This window comes from Syngnathus scovelli, chromosome 1 (assembly GCF_024217435.2).
Source record: "Syngnathus scovelli strain Florida chromosome 1, RoL_Ssco_1.2, whole genome shotgun sequence".
Lineage (NCBI taxonomy): Eukaryota > Metazoa > Chordata > Actinopteri > Syngnathiformes > Syngnathidae > Syngnathus > Syngnathus scovelli.
Genome location: NC_090847.1, coordinates 21,021,742 through 21,049,268, shown reverse-complemented (window position 1 = coordinate 21,049,268; position 27,527 = coordinate 21,021,742). Strand labels below are relative to the sequence as shown.

Here is a 27,527-nt window from a genome sequence, read left to right as displayed (position 1 = left end):
AACGATTTGGCTCGACGGTATTTCACTTGTATTGAGTATACAATTCATATTTCCCCCTACCGTCCCAAAAAATGCATATGGTTTTGCGACCCAGAAAATCAATGAATCGCAATTATGAGGACGACGAACAAGAAGAAACAGCAGAAACAACCAAAATGCCAATGAGGAGGTCCTTCCGCCTGGCGCAGAGACCCACGGACGCGGTAATATTACTCAACTTTTCCGCCTCTTTCTCCTCCTCAACCGAGCAAAGAAAAGTTCGCAGCGAGCCACGTAGTTCCTCACAATCAGCGACGGTAGCAGCATCGCCAGCTGCCTCAGCCGGAAATTTGAAAGAAAACCAAAATAAGAAGCATCCGCAAGCAGCGGACCGAGCGCATTACATCGACTCTGGGCGTGTAGAATTCGTTAATCGTCACAAGCTTTTATTGTTTGACTGCGACACGTTGTGCGTTCACACTCGCCAAGCTCCTGCGTCATGGTAGATCGTTTGATTCCGAGCACGTTTGTTACGTAGCCCCGATGACTCATCGCTTTGTATCTTAACCCACGCCGCATTAATTTTTTAGAGGTGGATTGTCTATACCGACTTGTGTTTTTGTGTCCCAGGACTTCGAGGACTTGGACTCTGAAACTGTGCACGGTGAGGTGATGGAGAGAGTGCAGACTGATGATGAAGAATCCATGGAGGAAAACGATGACACGGTATCGGTGCACTAAATGCATGTTTATCGTCTTTGTATCTTAAGTGGCTTAAAAAAAGTATTCATACCCTTTGAAGCGTTTCATGTTTTGTGACCTTACAATTACAAAGTAGGATGTTTTTTCTTTTTATTTTATGTGATTCCAACACAAATTAACACAATACTGTGCATGCCAAGGTATTAAAATGCACAGCTCTAAAATTACTTTGTAATGATCTGCTCAACTGAAGACTATATATACTCTTGTATGTCATTAGGTGTACTTAATATGGCTAAAAATGATCATATATGACAGATTTCTGGCTTTGTTCAAACACCTCCACTGCATAATTTGTCAAGGACAGGATTATTTGCATGAAACATGCCGCGATTAGTGCAAATTGCATTACGCCTTGGAGCCATCAAGCCTAGGAAACTGGTGCAAAATTTTAGTCGGGGACAGAAAAACGTCTTGCTGCAAGGAAATGTTGCAACAATGACGGTTGGGCAGTCATGGGCAAGGGAATGATGTGTTTACAAAAAAATGCAACGCTTGCACTGTCAAATGCTCTTATCAGTTTTATCTTCAGGAAATGAAGCGCTGCAGCGTTGTGCTGGACCGTCTCGGCGATAAGGCCACGCGAAGAGAACCTGAGGAGCGAGACGACATGAGCCGCAAAAGCGCCAAGCCTGCCTCCCGCATCCCAACTTTCCATAAGCGGCCTGCTGTTGTGAGCGCAGAGCTGCCTGTCTCAAAAAAAGAGCCTCCTCCAAACCTGGTTCAGCCTACTGACAAACCTGCAAATGTTGACGTATCCAAGACCAAAATACTTGAACCCCACCTCCAGCCACTGGTCCGCACCCCTAAAGTCATTTTGGAGGCTCGCACCACCCCGTTCAGCATAGAACAAATGGCCGCAGGGGCTGCCCCCCAAAACTACGTCTTGTGTGAGGCAGTACCACCCAGTCTGATCCTCAGCCCCAGGCCTGCCCTCAGAGCAGAGGAGAATCCCATCCGAGGGGAAAACGAGAGCCAACGCACGGAAATGGACAGCGCTGCAAGCAGACTTCCGCTCATGGCCGCCCAAAGCAATAACGCATGTCTGGAAGAAATTCCTCAGAAGCCTTATTTAGAGAAAAAGATCAATATTCCTCTAACAATACCCAAAGAGCCCACCTGCATACCCCACACACAAGCTATTGTGGACGAAAAACCACCATGGGAGGTCGAAGATCCAAACGCAGCTGAGTCAAATGACCCAAGATCATCAGACATAGATAGTGAGAATGATCAGGCATCGGATGATCACTCCTCAGATGATTCTGTCAATACAGAGGACCGCAATGAACCACAAGCAAGCATTTGCGAGGAGGTTGCAAAGGACGAAGCTGCAATTGACGCCAAATCGGCCTCTTCTGTGCTAGCAAAGCAGCCTGCTAAAGGTCCAGCAACCAAGTCAACAAAAGTGAGTAGGCGTGTTTAGGCACCACTTAACACTTCTAAACATAATCGAATGGCTATTTCCTCGCCCCCACCCAATATAGCGATTTAATCAAATGCCACTAACGTTGTCTTACGTTGTAATGTGTAAAAAGAACGCTGACCTGATATCAACTGTTTCTAAGTGTTTTGGCAGTCAAAAGCATGCAAGTTGACCATTTTGCCTGACTAAGCAGTTGAGCAGGACAGGCCGCAAAAAACAAAACAGATGAGTCCAAGTGGGAAACATGCCTGTTAGAATGGTGATGGACCTGAGTGTGACGTATAGCCAGAGGAGTTTACCCACACCCTTTCCAAATAGCTTCGGAACGCAAACGCATTCCGAAGATGGTTGTCAGTCTCGGAGCTGAGCTGTTGTCGCATTTCAAACGCCTTCCTCTTTTTGCAGGGATCCCGATGCGGAGGCTTGGCCCTCTACTTCTTGCTGTCGGCAACTCTGCTGCTGTTTGGTATGCACGCGTGGCGCTTCGGCCTCCCCATGTCGGTCAGCCAACTCGCTGCTCATCTGGAGCTGCACTGGCTGGAGGGCGTGGGCCCCATCACGGAGGAGTGTAGCAGAGATTGTAGGTGAGCGACTTGTCGCGACATCTTTCCCATCACGTTCCTTTCAACAGAATGAAGTAAGACATGAAATCAAAAAGGGTTCACCACTTCCCAAGTTGGGTGGCTGCTCAGTGTGCTTGACATAATAAAAAGTTCAAAATTTAAAGGCATTTACAAACAAAATTGTTTAAGAGAGTTTAAAAAAAAAAAAAGTAGCTTGCTAAAATTGCTAAAAGAACGTACAACGCAAGAACAAGATATGAAAAAAAAGTTTTTTAAAAGACTTATTCAGAGGTAAAGCAGTTTTTAAATCTGGATTTAGAAGTATTTACACTTGGGGCTATTAGCATCTTATTCCCTTTATGTGCAGCTAAATGCTGCTTCACCATGTTTGCGTTGGACTCAAGAGCAACACTTTGGGAGGCCGTACCGCGTCTCAATGAATGAAATGATTTTTGCCTGTTTAGGGCTCATTTGGTGGAGAGCATTCCCGTGGGTTTGTACCCGTCCAGTCCGTCGCCGCAGCACAGCACAGCGGCCACCTGGCTCAAGCTGCTGGACCAAGCCAACAGCTCGGTCAGCATCGCCGCTTTCTACGTGACGCTGCGGAGCAACGATTCCAAGTTTGCCGGCTCCGTGGACATTCAGGCGAGAAGAGTGGCGCGGGCCTCACGCGTGACTCTTGCCCCCGCCCGTCCTCACCTCTGACGTTGTTACTGCACGTTTGCAGGGCAGGGAGGTCTTTGAGCAGCTGAAGCAACTTCCATCCAAACATGTGAAGCTCAGTATAGCCGTGAATGGCCCACAGACCTCCACTCAGGACACGAGTGAATTGGCTGCAGCAGGTATATGATGACCTTGTTTCTAACCACATGCGTGACCTCACACAGAATTTTTGCCTAGGTGTCAACATCAGGGAGGTGGATCTGAAGTCTATATCTGGAGGTATCGTGCACACCAAACTGCTGCTGGTTGATCAGAAGCACTTCTACTTGGGTAGTGCCAACATGGACTGGCGTTCTTTGACTCAGGTGGATGGATCGTGAGTGAATGGCTCACATGCGGGTCGGGTCACGTAAACGTGATCCACTAGTGTGGCCCGGGTCAATATGGATCTTGGTGCCTCCCAGGTGAAGGAGGTCGGTGTTGTCATAGAGGACTGCAGCTGCCTGGCGCAAGACGCCGCTCGTATCTTGGAGATGTACTGGAGCCTCAATGGATCCCTGCCACTCTATTGGCCAGCTCGCTTCACCGCCCTGTCCAGGTCCCGGGATCCTCTGAAGCTCAACTTGAACGGAGTCGCCGCCAAAGTCTACTTGTCTGTGAGTTCCACTATCACTCTTGAATTATAATAAAAACACAATCTAATTCATCTCAAACGTTTGAGCACGCCCTGCTCACTGCTTGTCTTGTATCTTGTGCAGAGTTCCCCACCACAGATCTCAACGCGAGGACGCGAGGACGATCTCCACGCCATCTTGTCCGTCATCGAGGATGCTCAGGAATTTATTTTTATCTCTGTCATGGACTATCTTCCTCTTACGGAGTTCACCGAGCCAATCAGGTTACCAACTTCTATCAATGTCCCTTTAAATTGTAAATTGAATCACAAGGTCACGTGATACTGAATTGCCTGGTCAGGTGTCATTTAGACTTAACAAAATGCACAACATGCTCTTTCAACACACACTTTTTGCTTTCATATTGAAATACGTTGTAGTGCTGTACAAAAAAACAACAACTTTCAGATGTGGGACACACTACAGCAATGTAACGGTTTGAAAAAGTGTTGATGGTGGTCCACTCTCAGGTTCTGGCCCGCCATCGACTCGGCCCTACGCGCAGCAGCTTGCGCGCGAGGTATGAAACTCCGTCTCCTGGTCAGCTGCTGGGAGCACTCGCCTGCCGCCATGTTCACCTTCCTGCAGTCGTTGCTAGTTCTCAACAGGCCGCCCATGAAATGCGACATTGAAGTGGTGCGTCATTGAATGAAGTGAAGGCTGGGTGCTAACCGGGTGGACATTTTGTCACACTGAGGATTTTGTTTCTACGCAGAAAATTTTCACAGTGCCCACGACCGTAGACCAGATGAAGATCCCCTTTGCTCGAGTCAACCACGCCAAGTTTATGGTCACCGACAGAGTTCTCTATATCGGTCAGTCTGTTACTCCCACTCGTGACGCAGCTGGTCCTGCAAATTCTAGAAATTACATGTTTGTTTGTTTTTTTTTAACGTGTGGACAGGCACATCCAACTGGTCCGAGACCTACTTTACCGAGACCGCCGGAGTGGGTTTGGTGGTGAACCAGACAGATTCCAAGGTCAGACAAGGCCAGCGGACATTGCAGAGCCAAGCAGAGGAGCTCTTCCTCCGAGACTGGAGGTCTCATTACTCCAGCACACTGTCGGCCACCGACGTCAGAGTCTGCCCTCGTATGTCACACTAAATTATTGATGAGCATCTCTCTTTTGCTGCCTGTCCAACTTCATCCCTCCTTTTTCCCATTTAGCATGCTAAGGGACTGCTGTGAGAAACCACTGTATATAATTGCCCTTTTTATGGTTGGTTTCCCAATCATGTTTTTGCACAGTTTTTGTGCTCAGTGCTGTTCAACTACCAAGCTGTACAGATCCCTCCCCTTTTTTTTTGTTGCCTGGAGCAATTTGTATATGTTCTGCATGTTATTTCCTCAGGTAATTTCAAAATTCTGGGTATGCAATACTAAGACTTAATATTTTAAAAAAAATGCAGCAAAAAAAAGCAAGCTCTTAAGTGATTAAGAATGCCTTAAAAACCAAATGAGAACATATGTTAGAGCTCTCAATTTATTATATTTGAATGCAAACGTTTATCATGGAACATTTTTGTTAACTAAAAGAATGAGGGATGTGGATATGTACAAATGTTTTGGGATATTTCACAGAATAAAGTACATTTATCACAATGAGAAACACTTCCACGGGAGATTATGCATTCTAAATGAGTCTTTAAAAATTAGACATTAAACTTAATTCAGTGTGCAACACATAGTCTTCACTTTTATGTACTCCCAGCATGACAACATTTCTCCAGTCTAGATCCTTAGGTCCAATCTGGCTGTGTTGTCTCAATGCATCATTGGCTTGAAGAAAGGATTTTTACTTTTCTTGTCCAGAAGAACCCTCATTCCATGGAAAGCTGAACACTGTCTGTCTGGCCTTGATGCTGTTGCTGATCATATTTCCGAGCTAGAACAAACAACAGAGGACTTTAGCAAAGCATTTTATTTCTAAAGTGCAAAACTAACCACCGAAGTAGCAGACTCGATACCAACCTAGAGAGTACATCTCCAGCTGTTGTCTCAAACGGACCTTCTGCAGGCTGTCGTAGAAGTTTGGCTCTGGGTTGCCACCAACGCTGGGAGGCAGGTTGAAGATGCGCATGATCTTCCGCTTATTTCTACATAAGCAAATAAATAATTTAGCAGCACGACCGAAAGCAAATGTCAAGTTAAGAACACCTTGAATGTTTTCATGTGCAATTGATTCATTTTAGAAGTAAAAATAGTGTGCTCACTTTCTGGCATAAATGAGCAGGCCAAAGCTAACCAGAATAACCAGCAGGTAAACGTTGGTGGCTTCGTTCCAGGCTTCGTGGACAGAGTAGTCGATGGACTCGGGCTCGTTCCCCAAAAGGCCGTGAGCCCCCATGCAAACACACTAAGCGCTCAAACGATAAACTATAAATATCTGTTAAACATTCAATCGCTAAACTAGCTTGCTTTTATTGCGCTAAACGGTGAAAGAGCCACTTTCCATTGTAAACACAATGACGTCACGTTTTCTATTTACTTCCTGTTTTTTTTCTAATCACTTCCTGTTTCTGGTGGGTTTATTTTTCAAAATAACGGATCGTAATACAAAAAAAAAGACCGAAATTAATAGCGAATTTGTTTTCTCAATTTAATTATAAAATCATAAATGCGATTAAAAAAAATAAACAAAAAAGATGTCCACTGACCAAATATATGTACCATACTGTGGTGGATTTTAGGACCTCGCAGGCCTGCAGTTTGGGGCAGGTTTATATGTACTATGTTCTTTGCTGCATCAGTAAGAAACATCTTATTCTGTGACTGACACCGCCATTTTCAGGTGTACCTAATAACAGGCCACTTTATTAGGGAAATATCATGGTCACAGGTCACGTGTCAAGCTCTAGTCCTCGGGGCCGCATTCCAACATGTTTTCCAAGTGACCCTCGTTAAGCGCAGGTGCGTGAAAAGTTTTAGCTTCTTTCACGTTCAAAAGGAGCTAAAAGTTTTCACGCACCTGCACTTAACGAGGGAATCACACGGACACTCCATTAGGTACACCGCCATTTTCAAGTGTACCTAATAACAGGCCACTTTATTGGGGAAATATCATGGTCAAAGGTCACGTGTCAAGCTCTAGTCCTCGGGGCCGCATTCCAACATGTTTTCCAAGTGACCCTCATTAAGCGCAGGTGCGTGAAAACTTTTAGCTTCTTTCACGTTCAAAAGGAGCTAAAAGTTTTCACGCACCTGCACTTAACGAGGGAATCACACGGACACTCCATTAGGTACACCGCCATTTTCAAGTGTACCTAATAATAGGCCACTTTATTAGGGAAATATCATGGTCAAAGGTCACAGGTCTCAAGCTCTAGTCCTCGGGGCCGCGTTCCAACATGTTTTCCAAGTGACCCTCGTTAAGCGCAGGTGCGTGAAAAGTTTTAGCTTCTTTCACGTTCAAAAGGAGCTAAAAGTTTTCACGCACCTGCACTTAACGAGGTAACTTGGAAAACATATTGGAACGCGGCCCCTCGAGGACTGGAGGTCGACACCCCTGGTTTCAGTGAAAAGTGCCACACCCGCCCTCACCCCCACTTTCTGATTGGCTGTTTCATCTGTGACATCACTCGGACACTCTATTAGGTATACCATAATTTTTCAGGTGTACTTAACTATGCATTTTTTGTATGTGTCAAGAATGTGTAACTGACTACTTGCTCTTTATTTTGGGGGACACCAACACATATTACACAAGGTAAAACACATATACATATTGTCATATAAAGCCAAATGTCAGATTTTTATGTTTTCATGCCCCAAAAAAATTAAAACAAGGAATAAAACACCAGAGAAGGTTTAACATAAATGTTTATTAAAATAATAATAAAAATAAATTTCAAACCAACAATCTAATGTGAAATTGATTGAAAAATGCGTCATTTTCTTCTTCGTTTTATTTTACGGCGAGATGGCACCAGCTTCAATGCGCATTACCGACACCTACTGGTTGAAGTCATATGAACCGAAAAAGGAACGAATCAGTTTAGGAAGTGATTCGTTCACTGAAAAGGTTCGGTCTTTTAAAACGATTCGTTCACTCACAACCAACACTAACTGCAGCTACAGAGTACCCTAAGCAAACTGCTAGACATTCTCATTGTGTCTCGTGAGCAAATAAAAAGTTCGCTAAAACAAATGGAGACTTTTTTCCGTTTTCAATCATTTTAATGTTATAATCAGCAAACATTATTTACAGAAATTCATTTGATTGCACTGTTCCTTTTTATTTTTCAAAATTATCTTTTTTTTTCCCAAAATAGAATTTGACTACTTAACACATCAGAATACATAGAACTGCTTTGAAAAGAATTGCTGCAATTAAAAAACAATACCGGAGAAATGAGCGCCACAGCTAGAGTACATCATCAAATTTCAAAGCTGTGGTTCGAGTGGTTCAACGCATCAGAGTAAAGATGGAGAGCACAAACCGGTTGTCACTTAAAATGCCATCAAACATCATTCAAAGGTGTTATTAGTTTGATGTTAAAATTCAGAAACCATGGCGGCACTGTACAGTACATAACCACGATCAACCGTAAGATTTCCAGCTGGACTGTCAAGTCTTTCATTCATCTGTGCATGGCTAAATTACATTCTGAGTGCTATCAGGGGAAAAACAGGATTAAACCAACCAAACAAACACAAAACGAGTTTAGATGTTATTAAAATATTGATACATTTCGATAGTGGCAGAAATACATACAAAGAAAGGTGGAAAACATTTAATTAAACCTTTACCGCTGGCGCTAAACTATGCAGTTATATACAGCACACGTACATTTGGTTAACGGCTGGGTTGGAAAAGGAACAAAGCTGAAGTTTACTGACTCATATTGAGGAGGTGCCGGCTTTAACATGCAGTGTGTTTCAGTGCTCCCTCTAAAGCCTCGACAGCGTAATGGAACCGCAAGCGAGAAGGACAGCGCAGTTCACCTTGGTCCGCTTCAGTCCTTCTGCCTGAAGTCCTAGTTAGCAGCAAGCTAGTTTAGCGCAGCTAAAGTTTGCTTCTATAATGTCCAAGCTTTAAGACTACCACAGTAGTCAATATTAAATATGTTGTACATTACTCACAACAATGTAGTAATGTTGAGCTGTTGGGGTGAAACTTCACACTGAACCTAAAATAACTAATATTTACCAGTGAGTTTTATTTGAGCATCCAATTTGTCCAACTGCACTTTTTCTTAGGGAAACAAGTTCTTGTCGTAGCTACCGATATTAGCTACCGATACTTAAAGCAAACCAATATATATTACACCAAATAAGTCCTGCTTGGCAGTAGTTGGCGTAGATGGTAATACGGAACATCCTCACTGCAGAATTTGGTGTACTGGAGCAAGGGGCTAAACGGCAAAATTCCAAACAATTTATCGGTCAATACGTGGATCAAACACTTGCTGTGAATTTTGCTCAGTAACGTTAAGTGAAGGTTTTAGTTTCACCCTGATAAATCTTTGGTAAGCCCAATATCCAAAATGTTTTGTGGGTGCTTTAATAAGGAGTAGTCAAAGCTTAAGTGTCAAAGTGATCACGTTAGCTACTAGAAGCTCTCCACAACAGCAAATCAAACGGTGGTGCCTGAACTAAGCATGCGATGGCAAGAGCGGGCATTAGAGGCAGCACTGATTCCTTCACTGGTGTCACATGAGTATGTCCAGGTCATCACCGTGGTTGTCCTCCTCGGTCACCCGCAGTGACAGCACCTCCTCGTTGAGGAACAGACCGCTCAGGCGCTCCTTGCGGGCCTGACGCTGCTCCTTTAGTTGCCGCTTGCGCAGGGCCTTCTGCTGGAGCTTTCGTTGCTTCGAACGTTTCTAACGAGAGGCGGGGAGGTTACTTGAGACGCTGCGCAAAATACATTAGGGGCCGGGGATATTAAAAGAAAAAGCAGTCTTACTTTAGAGTCTCTGATCCGCTCTGCAGCGCTAGAAAGATTGCCGTCGCTGTGGGCTCGGCTTATGTTAGTGGCGCTGCTTCCGCTGCATGCTGAAGCGGTCCCCCCTGAAAGACATGACAGAGATTGTCCAATTGTGAACCTCTACCTCTGAATTGTTTTTTGTTGTGTGTGTTCCACTTCCCATGCAAAGCCCAGTGTTTCTTTTTTTGAAAAATTGAAGTGGTTTTAAAAACTCAAACTGAAACACGAGACAAACTGCAGTTAGTCGTGACCCAATGGCTTTGGTACCTGCGACAGAGTTGGAGGCGGTGGAATTGGTGGAAGAGCTGGTCGAGCTGACCATGCTGGCATTACTGCTGCTGGCGCCGCTGACGCCGCCTGCGCTGGCGCTGCTGTGGCTGCTCCTCTTCCAACTCTCCCTAGTGCTGCTGGCCCTCTGCCTTGGGCCATGCTCTCTGATGTAGTTACGTACCTGGGGACGGCACACGCGTACACCTCAGAATCGTTCGCTCATTCTCTACGCCCTAATAGCAATGTAGAGATTTTTTTTTTTTAATGGAGATGGCTCACCTGCTTGAGTTTCTCATCAGTCAGACAGTTGAGCTCGATGATGAACTCGCTGTCCGTGGGGGAGATTTGAGCACAGGGGTCGATGATCTTGATGATGTCCAGTTGCTCTCGCAGGCCCATCTCTGTGCTGACCTTACGACTCAGGTACTCGATGTATTCTACCTGAAAGACAAAGCGGGTGTCAGCGTGCTGCTTGCGGTTGCCCCGATACGTTCATTTATCTGCCAGCTTTCATTGGCATTACTTGTTCATCATTGGTCATGGCGCTCCATGGCAGCTCGTCCAGGTTCCGGTGTGGGTGGGGCTTCGGCTTCCTCTTGGGAACCAAGCAAGGTGAATTGGGAATACTCGGGATGATGTCGGACAAGACATCGCTGTTGCTAGTGATGTCACTCCCCGGCAGCTGGAAGACGGGTCAAGAATGTGAGTACTTCCTCTTAGGAGAAACAATGAATGAATGACTGAATTATACATTTAAAAAATAAAAAGGCACTGCAGATGGTGGTAATAACTTTCCATGTTGAGTGGATTGGTCTTTATAATCTAATCTAAATCAGCACCAATGGTTTGTGGGGGTGAACAAACTAGCCCACCTGCCAATCAAACTCGCTATCAGACCAGTCCCAGTAGGTGCTGATGGAGGAAGAGACGTCACTGCAAACACTGCCCTCGGGAAATAGATCCAGGGACGCCAGCTCTTGGTCGTCTAGAAGGGAGTAGCAGTCGTCCTGGTCGCCGACAGACACCGATGAGAAGAGCTCCTCGCTGCACTCCGAGCTGGCCACGCTTGTGCCGCAGGAAGTGAGATTCCACCTGGAGAGCAGTAAGTCCAGGCATCAATTCAGGTGTCAAGTATTCGGAACTGGACTGGCAAAAGAAAGTACACTACGAACAAAATGCAGATGCACATTTATAAGGCTGCGAATGGGAATACAGAGGGTCATCCATTTATATAAAATGCAATTTATTCACAATGCCCGTCCTTTATTCTTATTGCTGTGGGATTTACTTTTATACAGTACTCGAGAGAATGTACCTTCAATTTTGTGTTACTTGTTACGGTGACAACAAAGGCATTCTTATACGACAAAAAACATACTTAATCGATTCTAAATTTGACATTTTTCTACACTCTACATTTTACAAAGAACATGACAATTTTGATAACCATTGATAACCAATAAATAGTTTAAAAAGATTTGCGCTGGTGTCTTTGTTGGGAGAGGAGTCGGGGGGCCATACTGATTCATGCAGACAGAGGAATTAAACTGTTTTGTTCATTGTTAAAATTACTTCCTTCGGGGCAAACTATTTCCACAAAGTTTCTTTGAGAATATTGCACTCGCCTGTTGCCGTGGAAGCGGCGTAGTGGGTCTGTCCTGTGACATGATGAAAGCTGACAGCTGAAATCACTCACATCCAGGGTCCCCACATCGCTGAGGTTGGCTCTTTGGGAGAGGAGGGGGAAAGGCTCTTCTGGGGCCAGAAACTTCTCATACTCCTCTGGGGCCAGAAACTTCTCATACAGAGAATCTGACATGGTGTAAATGTACCTGAGAAAATATTAGTAGTCATTAAATACTACAACTAAGAGTAAGAGTTGCATTAAGCATAAATGAGTCTAAATGTACCTGAGACAAAATTGATAGTCATTAAATACTATAAAAGTAGACGTGAATAAGTTGCATTAAGTTTTGGTCCAATATGCATCCATCTTGATTATACCAATACAACCACATGAAAAACTACACCATAATGGCCCATTCGGCCAAATCACAGTAAAATACGGTAAAAGTAAACATTTTCTTCTATTAATTGTCCTACCCTAAGTAGCTTTAAACATTTTATAGGACCGCTTTTACAATTTAAATGTATTACTTGTTGTTTTGACGTCATCATTTTATCGTCCATTAAAACATAGGGCAAAACTGCTGCAATGCAGGGAATGTAATAGAACGACAAAATATTTTCGATAGTATAATTATCGGCAAGTTATTGTTTTTATTAGTAACTCATAACGTAATGTCGTACGGCAGTGCTAGCCATGATGGTTAGCTTGCTTTTATCACATTGCTAAGTGCCAACGGGGCGTTGACAAAAAAATTCAAAAGACACTAAAGTGACTTTACTAAATTAAGCCTCCTTAGAAACATTCAATACAACATACATCGATATGCGTAAATAATGAGAGAAAAAGAACCAACCTTTTGTTGTTCAAAATCTAAGCTCTTTGCGCGACCTCCATTTGCAAATCCTCCCCACCAACGAATTCAGCCGTCCACGCGAGAATGAAATCATCGCGGGATTTACTACAGCGAGAACGAAATCACGTGACGCAAACCGGAAGTTGTCGCCAACTCTAAAACAAAACATGACTGTCCTGACTTCTATAACAGTTTAGAGAACATTTAGGAATGTCGTTGACACAAGTAAAGGACACCAGCTTTCTGGGTGGCCGAATACCACCTGAAATTGAGTCGATGTCAAAAAACCTAAAGGATGTGGAGCAAGAGATGTTTCGAAAATTACTGAAGGGTATGTGCTGGTTAGTAGTAATTCGATTGGAGGAAGTGTATTACCAATTTCCTAACATCTCTATTCGGTATGCAGTGAAATTATGTGTTTTAAACGTCCATTCTGTATTTTCAGCTGTGGTGAATGCCTTGGAAGGAAAAGACTGCAGAGACACAATGAAATCAATAGCAGAGAACAGTGCTTTTCCACCGGATAAGCTCAGTCACATTGTAGCTGGAATGTACAGATTGTTATCGGAGGCGATTCGCATACCGCAGTCGTTACTTAAACAGGAGGTAAATCGTTGACCTTCAAAAACAGATCCACAATGATGTTGTATGTTAATAGCGTGACCTATGAATAGTGTTACTCTAATATTGTTTCCGTAAGTTGCTCTTTTAATTGATGATTTGAGGTCGGCAGTATTGTGTATCAAATTGGTGAATTGCACCATTAAGGCAATTGTCTTAAAATGCTTGTTCCTTTGCAGGCCTTTAAAGAAGATCTTCGAGAACTAAGGCAAGTATCAATAATTGATAACCTCATGTTGATGCATTGATTCTGCTTTCATGGATTTTTTTTCTTGACACCAGGGTATCAGAAGACTTTATCACAGATTTCTGCAGCGTGGTCTTCGGAAATCGGTGTGTATTGACAATTCAGTCTTTTGGTGCCTCTCCTATATGATATTGTAGTGCCTGTCACCTACCAATAATAATAAAAAAAATATATTAGTGATGTTGCTGGGGTTGGAGTGAGTGCTGAGAGATTTTGGTTCTTTGTAAAACGTTGTGTCATCAGCCTACTAATGAAGAGCTAATCTTTGCTGGCTAATGACATGACTCACAGGGAGCATGTACAAAATGAATAGAATTGGGCCAAGGGCAGACCCTTGAGAGACACCACACAAGGCGGGGAGGTATGCCTAGACTTGATTGTGCCTCTGTCCACAGATTATGCGTAACCTTGTGGTCTGGGCTCTAAGGGGGGCCCCTCCAGTTTTCAGTTGTGGTGGGTCGTTCTCACATTAGAAAACTCTGTGACAACCTAAGCCTCGATTTACTGCAGACATGTTAGTGTAATAAATCTAACATTATCCTTTTTTATGGTACCACGCATCTGATCAACTGCAGCCGCGCAGCTCTCGAAGCTGCGACTTCTCAGAGGGATCCCCATCTGCCTACAATAGAAGAATTTAAATGGAGAGTGGATGTTGCCATTTCTACAAGGTAAACTAAAAAAATGCATAATTTTTTTTTTTTGCTCTGGGTTTTGGTGAGTAAATTTGACACTTATATGCACACAGCTCGTTGGCCAGAGCACTGCAGCCGTCTGTCCTGATGCACCTAAAACTGTCGGATGGAAGTTTTCACCAATTTGAGGTACGATTAGTGTTAATTTGAGCTGGAATTTGGGCATTAGCAGTGTAATGCAGTGCTAAAAGGTCTTTTGTAGTAAACAATGTGTTAGGCATTTCTTTGTGTGCTTTAGAGAGACAAATCGTCAATTTAAATTGACCAAGCATTCTGTTAGTGAGGAAAATACTTTGGCCAATAGGGGGCGCCGCACTCCAACGATGGTTGGTGGCTGATGAATGAATTGAGTAGGAGGCCAGAGGGAGGCGACTGCCGCTGTGAAAGTGTTATTCAACCAGATTACAGAACAGCAGCAGGAAGTGACTTCTCACGTGACATGTTATTGTTTTCCCGTGCAGGTGCCACCAGCTAAATTCCAGGAGCTGCGCTACAATGTGGCTCTGATCCTCAAAGAAATGAATGATCTGGAAAAGAAGAGCATCCTCAGGATTCAGGACTGATAAACGTTCCACAATCGATGACAATATAGTGATAAGAAAAAAATGCTCCTTTTTTTATTTGTCACTTGGTCTTTACCTTTGCAATTTTGGAGAAAAAAAAAAAAACCAACCTTTACATGATTGATTGATGATGGTGCACACCGGTGTCCTATGGCCCAGTCTGCATAACCAAAGCCGAAACAAAAACTCGAGTCAAAGTTTGAACAGGAGCATGACTTTCTGATTTTGCTTCATCATGACTCAAAACAACAAACTATTTTGTATGCCAAATGTTAACAAAAATTACTACCCATTAAACCATATTTCATTCACTGTAAGATGAATGACAACAAAATTAATTTTATTAATAATTTGCAGTCGATCAACGTAACACATTACATTGTGAAATCATGTTATTGTGGAAGACCTCTGTCGAGGCTACAATTTAAACGTTTGTCTCGTGTTATCCTTCATTTCTGCACTAAAATAAATTCTTAATGAAAAGCGTGTTACCTTTTGTACCACTGGGCTGATTAGGTGCATAATGCTGAAAATATCAAAGCTCCCCTCAGCATTGGCTTCTATGTTCTTGAATAAGTTGAGTCATTTGTGTCCTCATTTGTAGAAGTACTCGTGTCTAACTGTGTCTGCTGCAAGTCTATGTCTGCCTGAATGTCTATGGAAGGGATTGAGTTCACAGGCTAGACCAGCCGACCTATATTGTGCGCTCCGTTACGATGGACATGGGCGCCGATCAATCTAACACATAATCACGCACAGCTTCCAGATTACCAAACAACTTTGTTGGGGAAATGCCAGCTGGCACGAGGTGATGCTGATAAGGTGGAAGCATTCGCAAGCATTTGGATGAAAATCCCCTCACCGCAATCTTGTTGCAGTCTTTTAAGGTGACATTAAATAGCACTACAAAATGTTTTCATTGTAAATAGTTATAACTATCGGTCAAATGATGTCGACCGCATTGCACAAACAATATTTTAGACAAATGTATGTTTTTGTTATGCAAGTACTACTTGCGTAATGACTGACTAAAGTTCATGTTAGTGACTACTACCTGACTTTCTTACCAAAAACATCCGCCGTCCATGGAATGACAGAATGCTAAGTCATACTTGTTTTGCTCATGTACAGTAAGTGCAAAGATTTCCACATTTCAAAATCATGCATGTTTGGTAGTGCTTCTCAAATGGTGGGGAGGTGAGGTGCGATGCTAGGAGGGGCGCGTGTGACTCCAGGGAACATGTTAATTAGGATGTGCAGAGGTGTACTTATTACCATTTCATAGACAAATGATACTATTTATGGTCACTGAGGAGAGTTGGGAGGACATGAAATGTTTTCGTCTTGCTGGAAGGCGCATAACAGAAAATCATTGAGAAGTACTGGGTTAGATGATAAACAAAATTATGTTATGAGCTAGATCATGGAACAAACTGAATTCATAAGTCAAGGTTATTGGAACATGTTGCTGCCTTTCCTGACACAGATAAGTCATTGTTTTTTAGTCCAGGCTGTGGACTGGCATTGGCTTGGATTCAAATGAATGTGTTAAACCAAACCAAACCAAAACAAAACATTTGAGCTTTTTCAATTTGAAAGAATGTTCAGTTTTGAATCTAGGAGTTGAACTTCATTATTAATACTACTACTACTAATAATAATCTGTTTCATCTATTAAGTAACAGATTAATCAATTATAAAAAAAAAATAAGCAAGCCCTCCTCTCTGCTGTAGCACCTTTTCTGATTTTCTGAAGGATTTGATCTATAAATGGGACATTTTAACAGACCACTTCAAGACTAAACAAAAGTAAGAGCACTATACTCAAGAATGGATGGTTGAAAGAACCTAGCATGAACACTTGATTTAATTTGCATCGAATGAAGATTCGTTGGCTTGGTTTGTTTAGTTTAATCCATTTAAAACCGCAAAATGTTTACTTGAAAACCCGATGCTCCAGCTATGAATAACTTGATAAGAATAACTTGAGTTCATGGGTTCACTGAGTAAATGGACTTCCAACTGACCTCAATTGAAATGAGCTACGTTTTGGACTAATGTCATCCCAGTACTGTTTTGTTTTGGGGTAAAATATTACGAGGCTTGTGACGCAAAGAGATAAATCCATATATTAGACATGTAAATGCATTTGGGCTGTTGGAGGACCTTGTTATATGTTTGACCCGATGCGTCTAGTGAGTGTAGAATGCAGGTCAGAGCGGCTGCTGCACCACACAGTCACTCCCCGTTACCAAAGTGTTACATGGTCAATTGTTTTGTAACCATTTTTTCTCCCGTGCTCGCCCAATGAGAGCGTCTGACTGCTATCACGTGACACAACTTTTACGTAAGCGCCCCTCCCTCTTCTGTTGCGCTGTTGAATGAGACGCGTGGTGCGTGGAGTCACTCGTCGCTGCTTGTTCGTGAACATTCACACGTTACGTGAGCGGGGATGCTCCACGCACATGAGCTCCTCCAACAAGCTGGTCGCCATGGGGACAGAGAGCGAAAGCATGCTGCAGCTAGCCGCGGAAGCTTTCCGGGCGAAAAACTTCGATCTGGCCGCGGATATTTACGAGTGCCAGCTTGCGGCTCTGAGGGACGGAGAGACCCGACAGGATCTGACCGTGAGGCGGGCCGACGCGCTCGCTTTCGGGGGGAAATTCACCGAGGCTGTCGTGGCTTACCGGCAAGCCGCGGAGATGGACAAACTAAGACCCGCGCACCTGGGCAACCTTGTCGACTATCTGACCTCCATCACTAGGCTGGACAAAGAGGGTGACCGGGGAGAGGACGCGGAGGCTGGAGCCACAGGTTGCGAAGACATCTCGTGCCGGATATGTCTGAGCTCGCTGTTTGAGCCCGTCACTTTGGCGTGCGGACACTGCTTCTGTAAAAAGTGTCTGGAAAAGGGAGACAAGAACGAGAAGGAGGTGGTTTGTAAGGAATGCAAGCTGAGCTCCCGAGTTGCAGTCCATAACTACAGGATCAACGTGGTCCTCAGCAACCTGCTGGCCAAATGGTTCCCGAGGGTGTACCGTGCTGGTCAGCTGAGGCGAGAAGGCAACGGCCTCTACTCGGGAAAGAAGGTGGAAGCGGCTCTGGAGAAATACAACCAAGCTATCATGATATGTAAGTCTTGAGGGGGTTTTAACCAACTTATGCGCACTGGGGCAGAGCCATTTCCACAAATGATCAAATCGCGATTGTGATTTCATGTGTGATCATTTTTTTCAAGGTCCACTTCTCATTTATTTTTGAACAAACACAAGCAACACATCATAATAAACCACGTCGGATTTATTCCTAGGTTAATAGATTAATCACTGAATTGATGATCAAAATCATCCTTTCATTTTCGGAAACGCTTATGTCATGTAGGCGGGGTTCACAAACGATGTTACAAAACCAGTAACTGAATCTTAATCAATTTGTTTGGCCATTTTCTGCACTGTCACTTCGAAACAATGTCGTTTTTTTTTTTTTTTTTTAAAGAAAGGCTTTTTTAAATTTAGAAATGTTTGTTCTTCATTTTGACGATTCATTGCCAAAATAATCGACAATTAAAGTAATCCTTGGTTGCAACCCTAGATTTCTTATACATACTGTTTCTTTTTCTTCTTCAATTCGTGCTCACTAACAAAACAGTCAGTTGCCATCTGTAAAATATTCACTATGACAACTTCAAACTCTACATCCATCCAGTGCTTCATAAACAGTTAGTAAATCATAGTCAGATTACAATAACAGTGCAAAAAAATAGGTAACTTTATCCCTTCGACTTTTCATGTTTCATGAAACAATGGACTTCACTTCTTAAGCAATGTGCTTATCGAGACACGGGATAAATAAATACATGAAACATGTACTTCTTGCAGACTGGGATCATACTTACAGATTGCAAAGAAATGCATTGCAACATGCCAAGCATGTCTTGTCCTAATGTGTGTGCTGCAACACTTCATTGTGCGTAAAAAAGCACTCTATTTTGCGTGCGCGCGTGTTGACCAGACACGACCATTTCTCCACGTGTTGGATAACAAGCTTACGGTTGGCTAGGCCAGTGGGCCAAACATTGCGTAAGCGCGTCACCGCCCACTGGGCTCGATCGTTGTGTAATGGGAGAATGACACAAATGTAGGTCAAGGGTATTATTGCAGGCCATCGCTAGGAATGCTCAGTAGGCCAAGTTAGTTTCTAAAACGGGCATCCAGACTGACTGATACAACCACAAGATTAATGTAAAGACATTGACCTGGCTTTGAGGAACGGCATTTGCCGTTGTTTATACCTAACAAAAATTGTGATTATGTGCCTTTGACCATCAAATGCAATATTATTGACTTGTTTTGCCTGTCGCTCTATGTCGCTGGCATGAATAGGGATGGGTGGATAGTAAATATCAGTACCGGGCTGTACTCGTGAGGATTGCCAAAAAACAGCCACGATACTTAAAACGAAACTATCTGACAAAGTCTTACATGCCAGTAGTTGATGCTACACTGGCACATTGTTAGATCATCATGTGCATCAGAAAGACAGAAAGATCATTGTCCACAATTATCTATCATTGTGTTGAGATGTTGTGTATCAATACTGGTATCGATACTTGGTAGCGGGGTATTGGGAAGTACTCAAGTACGCATACTGATATGAATCTGGAAAAAAAAGTGGTTTCGAACATCCCTAATAAATAGCTGAACAGATATATTTTTGTGCTAAATAGATCATTTTCAGACCAAATAAATGAGATAGGATCATTTTCTGTTGCACTCATGTTGATTGTGTTGTCTAAAGGCTCAGTTATTTGTATGGAATTCCTCCTGACTGGTCTTTTCAGTAAAAATATAAATACTGTACAAGGGCAAATGTCTCTCAAAGGACAACAAATACTAGTTCAATGCTAGAAATGAGGTGATCCTCTTTACAATCGAAAAGACAGAGCACTTTCTATAGTTCATCTTTCTATTTCATACTTCACTTATCACAAGTCAATTGTCAGGCTAATCGATGATTATGCTCGTCTCAACTTCAATAACTTTGGACTTTAATCTGTCCTAGATGTACGACCATGACACAAATCAAAGTACATTTCACAGAATTCTCGCTTTGAATAGCCCCAACACTCCTTAACGTTACATTACAATCACAATGCATGGAAGGTGTTTTTGATCTAGATTAAGGTCACATGGAATCCATTTTGTACTGAAGCATTTAACAGTTGTGTGTGAAGTCGGGGCAAGCCCTCGGGCAAGTCACTTCGATGTCTTGCGAAAAGAATCAGTGCATGTTTTGGGGAAATTTGTGTGTGAAATGCTGCTTAGTGTGTGCTTTACAATTTACAATTGTTTCATTTTGTACAAAGGCTGTTTTTTGCGCTTGCTTTTCTCATGTTTTTCGTTCAAATTTAGCTACGTGTATCCCATGGCTGTGCACATCTTTAGGCAAAATGTGACATTTGCATAAGTTTTAGTAGTTATGAAACAGAATGTGGGTGACCTTGAAGTTCTGCATGGTTTTGTAAGGCAGGCGTTTTGTAATGCGGCAACATAATCCATTCGAAATAGGCATTCTTTCACATAACCTAATACCCCCAAAGCACCCTTTTTTTGGAGATGCAATTTGATATTACATATTTAAGCTCCAGTTTAAACATTCGGCAGTTATATTTTGAAATTGTTTGCTTTTTTGTTTTAACGCCGGCAGACGAAAGATGCATTAAGATGCTTTTATCACAGATTTCTAATCGGAATACTTTATCAATAATTAATAGTCCAGCTGATAATGATTAGAATTTAGTTCTGAACCTAAGAAAATTGATTATTTTTGTATTCTTTTGTATTTTCACACATTTGGCAAGGCAGGACAAGCCATTAAAACATATCACTTCATTTATTTTTATTGAATACTAAAACTTTTTTTTGTTTATTGTACTCCTCAGCTCCCACGGACCACATACTGTTCAGTAACCGCTCCCAGATCCACTCCAGTCTTAAACACTACGAAAAGGCTCTGAGTGATGCTGAGATGGCTTGCAGACTCATGCCTTTGTGGTCAAAGGTATACTACCAAATAGTAGAAGCTTTTATCTTTTTTTTTTTTTTATGAATTAATTCCTGATCAAATCCTTACATGACTTCCTTATACTTCAAGGGACATGTTCGGAAGGCACAGGCTCTGATGTCACTGGGGAGGACTGAGGAAGCGCTGAGAGAGTACCTGCTGTGTCTTTCTATAGAGCCCGACTGTCGACTGGCCAGGAATGAAGCTAACAAGGTAGTCGAAGCTAACAAGGTATTCGCACTTTGTTTTAGACAAGAGTTAGTCGTTCATTTCATTTATTTTATGACCACGCTCAGATCAAAGGTGTTCCTTTCAGTCATTTGAAACAGCACATTTGTAAACTACAATCTCAAAAATAGACATTTTGTCGCAATTTTTTTCTCGCGGGAAGTCACCACCCGACCACAACTAACCCGACACGCTAATTATTCAGCACTCTACAACTGAATACTTGAGTCTTATTTTGTGATCATTGCTCCCTCAGCTTCTTAGTGACCTCTTGGCTCCAGTGACGGATCAGGGGCCTGAACACATCTCAGACTTCCCCAAGATGCTATCCTCTCGAGGGCGCGTGAAGAATAGCATCAGCGGAGCCTCTCAGGTAAGAGAACAATTTGCAAGTGTAGTTTGAGAGCTGCTGTTTATTGACTGGCATGAATCTGGTGCAGTGTTTGGGTGGAGGCAGGTTAGATTCGATCTTGGTAATTTCACAGATGAGCGTAGGCTCAAGCATCCGCAAGAGGGAGGGTTGCACCGCTGTGGGAGTGGTCACGGCTGACTTCAGTTCTAGCCAATCAAAGCAGCACACCTTTAAAATGCACCACACTCGTTGATGTGGCGAAATAGTAACTGTGCCATGAAGTGGCCAATTGGAGACGCCCAAAAACTTCAAGGACACACTCTTCACTTCCCCATCAATTCAAATAGAACATTGTGTAACGATTCCTTCACCTTCTCAGCTCCTCGGCCCAGTCCCGCTGTCGTCGGAGTCGAGAGTGGCTCCTGGTACTCCTGCGGCCGGCAGATTAGATGGCAGTGAGGTCACAGTTGAGGAGGACGGGAAGATGGACCACTATGTTCTAAACAAGCGGAAGCGAAGAATCGCAAAGGAGGAATGCGAGGACGAGCATGGAGCAGAGGGGAAGAGTGATGCTAAAAAAAGATTGAAGTCTGGTGAGCACACTCGCTAATGAACTTGCTTTACTAATAAATCGATTGCTGAACTTGTGTCTCTTCTTTTAGAGTCAGCAGAGGGGAACCATCTGTTAAGTCCTGCAGTTGGGGACCTTTTGGATCCAACCGATCTGGAATGTTCTCTGTGCATGAGGTGAGGTGCTCTTTACATCCAGGTTCACTTGCATTTGGATACGTCCAAAACATTCTAAAGGACAGTTTTGTACCCAGATTACTCTACGAGCCGGTGACGACACCTTGCGGTCACACCTTCTGTCTCCAGTGTCTCAAGAGATGTCTGGACCACAACCCAAAGTGTCCACTTTGCAAAGAAGAGCTGTCAGAAGTATGCATGTTCTTTCAAACTCTTCTCTCTCGCTGTCCGTCCTTGCGTCTTACTATCTATCTCCATCGCTCCACAGTACCTCGTCCAAAGACAATACTGCAAGACCACATTGATGGAAAGCCTCATAGCGAGGTATCTTCCGAATGAGCTCATGGAGAGACAGAAAATTCACATCGAGGAAATGGCTGAGCTTTCCAAGTACGTATTTACAACTTCCTCTCCGTTGACATACCATTTGTTATACTCCCGCAGCTTCCCCTTTCATGTCTTTAAAATGCTCAAGATTTGTTCATGAGATCCTCAAGGTCTGGATTTAGGTAACTTTTCCCCTTTAGGGACGGACGGATATTTATGACGACTTGCCTTTGTCTTAACCACGCCTTTGCTCTTGGACTGATATAACCTGAGCTGCGGTTTGACCTACTGTCCCTCTGTCGAGATGACACACTGACCTCTTAGATACGCGTCACACCTGACGAGTGTCAAGTATCCCCAGCCAGCGGCCGGATCCAAGAAAATCTATTTTTAAGCCAAAGTTTGAAATTGAAAAAATGTCAAATAGGCGCTCAACACCTGTGCCTCTTTGCCTCACTCTCTCTCCAGCCTCAACAAGAACGTGCCTATTTTCGTGTGCACCATGGCCTTCCCCACCGTGCCGTGTCCTCTGCATATCTTTGAGCCCTGCTACCGACTGATGATTCGCCGATGCATGGAAACGGGAACCAACTGCTTTGGCATGTGTCTGGCGGATGACCTCAAAGGGTGGGTGTCCCGTCAGGCTTTCCGTGTACGTACCCAGAGAATGTAATATTAAACCCCCTTCCTCCACCTTCTGCCCGCTTTCTAGGTTTGCAGACTACGGATGCCTGCTGGAGATTCGTGACGTGACGTTCTTTTCCGACGGGCGCTCCGTCGTCGACACCATCGGCAGGCGGAGGTTTAAAGTCATCCAGCATCGTGAGAGGGATGGATACAACACAGCTGACATTGAGTACCTGGAAGATGTCAAGGTCAGCCGGAGGGCAACCAAAGCGCATGAGTTGAGAGTTTTGAAGGGCTGGAGAATGAATTGATGAATCGTTTGTAGGTGGAGGGCTTGGCAGTGGGGGAGCTGCAGTCTTTACATGACACGGTGTATGACCAAGCTCTCGTCTGGGTCGACTCCCTGAAAACAGAGCAGAAGGAACGCATTGAAGGCCACTTTGGACCCATACCCGAGAAGGACTCCGAACTTCAGGTGTGTAAGACTCTCACCGCATATTGCAGATCGAAAGACTTTGGAATTGACGTATCCTACAGCAAGTTGAAGTTTTGAATAAATGCAGCCGCTTCGGTAAAGTGGGACAAAAACGAAGGTGCCGTGATGGCATTCTTTTGCAACCCTAATCCAACTCGTCTTCCTCCTCGCCTTTAGGCTAATCCGAATGGTCCATCATGGTGTTGGTGGTTACTTGCTGTACTTCCATTAGAGGGCCGAGCACAGCTGCCTTTCCTCGCCATCACATCCCTGAAAAACCGCTTGAGCGGCATCCGCAAAGTCCTCCTCTTCATGTCCCGCAACCGAAATCGGGGACACGTCGTGGGCCAGCGTTCATAATCTCGCCCGACCAACCCGCCCCTGCAACCTGCCTCCAGACTCCGACAAGAAGTCTTCTTCCTTTTGAGCATTTCTGTTTTTGCGACGGCACTTTCCATGTTGTCGCACAATCTACGGAACACTCAATCACGTTATATTCAACTTCCATTTATCAAAGCTTTTTGCACCCAAAGCAACCCTCTTTGTTTCGTCCTTTTCGACTTCAAGCCAGAATCTAAACGCTTGGTTATGAGTAAGGATTATCACCTTTCTTTGTAACACTTTACACAACGCTAATGCGCACAACATACGAACCGAGGGCATGGAAGTCAATGTACATTGGCCTTATTGTGCATGGCACTCCTTTGTTTTCATACTTCTCTGCGCTTCTAATGTGAGGTAATAGAACAAAATGGAAAAAAAAAAAATACATTTGACATTCTTCCTCAGAGTGAGTTGCCTATCCAACAGCTTTGGAGTAAACAAAAAGACTGATACGTATATACCGGATATACGCAGTGTTGCTTCATGCATTTATTAGACTACCTGTTGTGAAAAGTTTTCTGTCTGCTTTCCATATTTTACAATTTTGAACAAGAATGAGGAAAGAAAAATTATCGGGTGGTGGTCGATTACATTTGAGAAGCACTCTATGTATCTAAGTGTACTTATGAAATCTGTGAGAGACCAAACATATACCTTTGGGTGCAAATGCACTCACAGAAATTATGTGAATTATGATTGAGAAAATATTGACTTAATTGAAAATTCACACAGAGAAACAACACCCGTTAGTAGCACACACAATAAAAAGGTGTGCTGTTTGTAGGGGGACTTTGACTGTTTTGCTCTTTTTATGTGTGGCATTTTGCTTTTTCTCCATTATTTATTTTTTTCCATTATTTATGCAAGCAGTGACTTTGTTTACATTTGTTGAAAGATGCTCATTTTCCGCAGGATTATTTTTCTATTTGACACCTACAAATGGCAGCCATTTTGCACGCTGTACCAATAGAAGGGAGAAAGCCCTGAATTAAATAAATAAAAAAAAGCTCACATTGATGTACAATTTAGATCAGTGTTGATTTGTATGGTACTTCCACCCTAATTAGGGAGAATAACTTCCATTGTGATTTTTAATTGTTATGACGTTGGCTATTCCACAAATACACTTTGGTGAAAATTGTGATGCCTTGTTGATTGTTGTTTTGTTTTAAGACAGTAGAGAGCTTTGCCTTTAAATTTGTTTAAATGAAGTTTTATTAAGAGTTTGTTATTTAGGTTCTGTCCGTAAAATTATTTCACAGGATCTCATGATCAGATATGCAATAGTACTCAGATGTCACATTTATCAATCACCTCATTTTGTATGTCAGTAGCTGCTTCTCTAATGTTTGGTTTTCCCCACAACGACATTGTTGGGATTAGTTATGGAGACAAAGGGTAGAAAGTGATATTGAAGTCAACATGTTTGGAATATTTGCTTTCATAATTCTGCAAATATAATTATTATGTTGGGCCCAAAAGGGAAATGCTTTCCGTCAAATGTATTACACTTGCAGTGTAAAAAGATTGGAAAGACATTTGTGAACTAATTGATATTTCAACCATTTACATGTGTAAAGAATGACCGAAAAAATGTAGCCCATGTTTTATTTGCCTAAAAAGAGAATATTGAGAGGCGTTTTTGTCTAACTAAAATGATCTTCCACTGATAGCAGTTCTAGTGCCTTAAGTTGGACTTCTTCCTCTTATGTTGAAACTGGAATGCGGTGTAATGTTGGGTGCAGAATTTGGGGGGGTTCATTAAATTGTGTTAAAATCATTTTAAACTATCTTTGATGTGTTTTAAGTTTTTGATACATCCTGAATCCAATATTTTGTATTGTATTAATGTTGATCGTCTGGCATGTCGCAATGCAATCACCCCCAAAATCAAGAAATAGACAAAAATAAAAATTTGCTTCAATCAAGGAGCAGATTTGTTTGATGACAGTAACTAAAACTAACTATGCTCTAAAACATAACTAGTAACCTTTCATAGTTTTTCACACGCTGCAAAAACACAGGTGGATAGTGACCAAGTAAGAGGTTTATATTACCCTTGTTTTTATTTATTTTTAAACGGATGTTAAAATAAGCTAAGAAGCTATATGTAGCTTTTTTTTTAATGTTTAAGTCAAATATAAGCACATTTATAAGTAATAATGCTTCCATTGAAACTGGTTCAATAAAGTTTACTGCACAAAAACCGTTGAACACGGTGAGGCTTAAACTGTTTGCTGCTTCCTTTTGTTTAAGAATATTTTGCATTTGTCTGACTGTCAAGGAAAGTGGACACTTCATATATGCCGTACTGTCAAACTGGTAATTTTCCAGCATTTAGAAGCATTACCGTTGATCCTGATTCCAAATGTATCATGATCTTGAATGTTATGTTTTAGAAATTGCAACTATGAAATAAGCTGATGTAACGTTGTTTGTATATGTGATGGAAAATTCAGAATGCAATGTTAGCTTAAAAAAAATGGAGACAAGGCCTCATTGTTTGGAAAGAAAAATAAGACAGGTTCCTCTTACACAATGTGTGTGACGTTTCCTTTGTTTGCGTTTTGAAAGCTTGGCCAAACTTCCAAAATAGGAACAGTTCACATTACCGCTTGCATCATTACTTTCAATCAATTATTTACGTATAAACTCGCTGTTGTCTAATTTCAAGAATAGAAGCATTGACATTTTGAAATGAATCTAATAATGATGGTTTCAAGGAAATAGTTTTTTTTGTTGGTAATTTGGAAGAATAGCCCAGGCCATCGGTTCAGAGAGAGGGAAGTTTGCGCTGCTGTGAGAGTAATCGAAGCCGACTTCAATCCTCGCAAATCTAAGCGTCTCCTCTCGTTCCCTTTCAATGTAGCATGCCTGTTGCACTGACGGTCTGGAATGGGTGAATCAGGAATCTAACTTTAAAATTTTCCAAAATCTTGAATTGAAAGTAAGACAAAGAGTCAAGCCTAACCCCTGAGTCATTAATTTGATTGTGTCTCAAGAGTTTTAACTATGTTGTAGACTTTCCAAGCCCTCTTAACTTGCTATTAAAAGCAACCAGTCAATGCCAAGGTCAACATTCTCAAAAACACCAAGCAGCACCACAATCTCACGTCCAGAGCAATCTTTACAGTACATCCACGTAGCTTGTCAAGTGATGACATTTCACATAGAGGAGTAAATCACGAATTGATCAAGTAGCATACCGCACCCCTCAAAAAGATAACAACTGTTGAGAATGCACTCACTCCTGTGCAGCTCAATTATAGAGGCGACAACTTGGACAGGAAGAGTTTATGCAAGCATGGTAAATGTAGGTCAGTCAGATATTAAAAAAAGTTGCAAAGGAGGTCAAACGTAATAATAGAGTACGAACATTTAAGCATAATTTGCCTTTCTTAGTGAAGTCGTGTGACATTTGGACAAGTCAATAATATAATGTAAAT

The 27,527-nt window shown here is 42.6% G+C and overlaps 5 protein-coding genes across 9 annotated transcripts; 3 read left to right on the top strand and 2 right to left on the bottom strand.

Annotated features, from left to right (window-relative positions):
- The first annotated feature begins 59 nt into the window (after nt 1-59).
- On the top strand, nt 60-5,679 carry pld7 (phospholipase D family, member 7). Of its 4 annotated transcripts, none has more exons than XM_049763211.1 (12): nt 60-203; nt 610-705; nt 1,274-2,149; nt 2,573-2,751; nt 3,195-3,375; nt 3,458-3,572; nt 3,631-3,758; nt 3,858-4,049; nt 4,152-4,291; nt 4,538-4,703; nt 4,783-4,882; nt 4,972-5,679. In XM_049763211.1, the coding sequence occupies exons 1-12, from the start codon at nt 72-74 to the stop codon at nt 5,172-5,174; spliced, it is 2,508 nt and encodes an 835-aa protein (XP_049619168.1). In that variant the 5' UTR covers nt 60-71; the 3' UTR covers nt 5,175-5,679. The 4 variants fall into 4 exon arrangements, with proteins under 4 accessions (XP_049619168.1, XP_049618362.1, XP_049572736.1 ...); XM_049762405.1 differs by having other exon boundaries at nt 1,262-2,149; XM_049716779.1 differs by lacking the exon at nt 60-203 and adding an exon at nt 332-481.
- On the bottom strand, nt 5,540-6,565 carry smim19 (small integral membrane protein 19). The gene is made up of 3 exons (XM_049722261.2): nt 6,284-6,565; nt 6,042-6,166; nt 5,540-5,955 (listed from the first exon to the last, which is right to left on the bottom strand). The coding sequence occupies exons 1-3, from the start codon at nt 6,415-6,417 to the stop codon at nt 5,891-5,893; spliced, it is 324 nt and encodes a 107-aa protein (XP_049578218.1). The 5' UTR covers nt 6,418-6,565; the 3' UTR covers nt 5,540-5,890.
- A 1,659-nt stretch (nt 6,566-8,224) lies between these two features.
- Nucleotides 8,225-12,875, bottom strand: fam199x (family with sequence similarity 199, X-linked). Its single transcript, XM_049736896.1, has 8 exons — nt 12,753-12,875; nt 11,895-12,101; nt 11,142-11,361; nt 10,793-10,951; nt 10,549-10,710; nt 10,267-10,450; nt 9,979-10,082; nt 8,225-9,895 (listed from the first exon to the last, which is right to left on the bottom strand). Exons 2-8 carry the CDS (start codon nt 12,086-12,088, stop codon nt 9,722-9,724), a joined length of 1,197 nt encoding a protein of 398 aa, XP_049592853.1. The 5' UTR covers nt 12,089-12,101; nt 12,753-12,875; the 3' UTR covers nt 8,225-9,721.
- Nucleotides 12,876-12,933: 58 nt separating this feature from the next.
- Nucleotides 12,934-15,361, top strand: commd5 (COMM domain containing 5). The gene is made up of 7 exons (XM_049737033.1): nt 12,934-13,083; nt 13,198-13,358; nt 13,553-13,581; nt 13,656-13,706; nt 14,196-14,291; nt 14,369-14,444; nt 14,777-15,361. The coding sequence occupies exons 1-7, from the start codon at nt 12,963-12,965 to the stop codon at nt 14,876-14,878; spliced, it is 636 nt and encodes a 211-aa protein (XP_049592990.1). The 5' UTR covers nt 12,934-12,962; the 3' UTR covers nt 14,879-15,361.
- A 1,902-nt stretch (nt 15,362-17,263) lies between these two features.
- On the top strand, nt 17,264-26,311 carry LOC125978854 (LON peptidase N-terminal domain and RING finger protein 3). 2 transcript variants are annotated; one of them, XM_049736780.2, is made up of 12 exons: nt 17,264-18,010; nt 20,820-20,938; nt 21,032-21,154; nt 21,426-21,542; nt 21,901-22,114; nt 22,184-22,268; nt 22,346-22,460; nt 22,537-22,658; nt 23,064-23,222; nt 23,308-23,470; nt 23,548-23,697; nt 23,875-26,311. In XM_049736780.2, the coding sequence occupies exons 1-12, from the start codon at nt 17,344-17,346 to the stop codon at nt 24,055-24,057; spliced, it is 2,217 nt and encodes a 738-aa protein (XP_049592737.1). In that variant the 5' UTR covers nt 17,264-17,343; the 3' UTR covers nt 24,058-26,311. The 2 variants fall into 2 exon arrangements, with proteins under 2 accessions (XP_049592737.1, XP_049592662.1); XM_049736705.2 differs by having other exon boundaries at nt 21,032-21,172.
- The last annotated feature ends 1,216 nt before the right edge of the window (nt 26,312-27,527 follow it).

Bases quoted from the DNA above. Each gene is read 5' to 3' on its own strand.
- smim19 (XM_049722261.2), bottom strand. From the start codon at position 6,417: ATGGGGGCTCACGGCCTTTTGGGGAACGAGCCCGAGTCCATCGACTAC. The intron at 6,167-6,283 runs GTGAGCACACTA...TTGCTTATGTAG, and splicing joins CTGCTCATTTATGCCAGAAA to AAATAAGCGGAAGATCATGC. The intron at 5,956-6,041 runs GTTGGTATCGAG...TGTTTGTTCTAG, and splicing joins GCTGGAGATGTACTCTCTAG to CTCGGAAATATGATCAGCAA.
- LOC125978854 (XM_049736705.2), top strand. From the start codon at position 17,344: ATGAGCTCCTCCAACAAGCTGGTCGCCATGGGGACAGAGAGCGAAAGC. The intron at 21,543-21,900 runs GTAAGAGAACAA...TCACCTTCTCAG, and splicing joins GCATCAGCGGAGCCTCTCAG to CTCCTCGGCCCAGTCCCGCT. The intron at 23,698-23,874 runs GTGTGTAAGACT...CCTCGCCTTTAG, and splicing joins AGAAGGACTCCGAACTTCAG to GCTAATCCGAATGGTCCATC.
- pld7 (XM_049762405.1), top strand. From the start codon at position 72: ATGCATATGGTTTTGCGACCCAGAAAATCAATGAATCGCAATTATGAG. The intron at 4,050-4,151 runs GTGAGTTCCACT...TATCTTGTGCAG, and splicing joins CCGCCAAAGTCTACTTGTCT to AGTTCCCCACCACAGATCTC. The intron at 4,704-4,782 runs GTGCGTCATTGA...GTTTCTACGCAG, and splicing joins TGAAATGCGACATTGAAGTG to AAAATTTTCACAGTGCCCAC.
- fam199x (XM_049736896.1), bottom strand. From the start codon at position 12,088: ATGTCAGATTCTCTGTATGAGAAGTTTCTGGCCCCAGAGGAGTATGAG. The intron at 10,952-11,141 runs GTGGGCTAGTTT...CCCGTCTTCCAG, and splicing joins ATAGCGAGTTTGATTGGCAG to CTGCCGGGGAGTGACATCAC. The intron at 10,711-10,792 runs GTAATGCCAATG...TTTGTCTTTCAG, and splicing joins CCATGACCAATGATGAACAA to GTAGAATACATCGAGTACCT.
- commd5 (XM_049737033.1), top strand. From the start codon at position 12,963: ATGTCGTTGACACAAGTAAAGGACACCAGCTTTCTGGGTGGCCGAATA. The intron at 13,582-13,655 runs GCAAGTATCAAT...TCTTGACACCAG, and splicing joins GAAGATCTTCGAGAACTAAG to GGTATCAGAAGACTTTATCA. The intron at 14,445-14,776 runs GTACGATTAGTG...TTTCCCGTGCAG, and splicing joins GAAGTTTTCACCAATTTGAG to GTGCCACCAGCTAAATTCCA.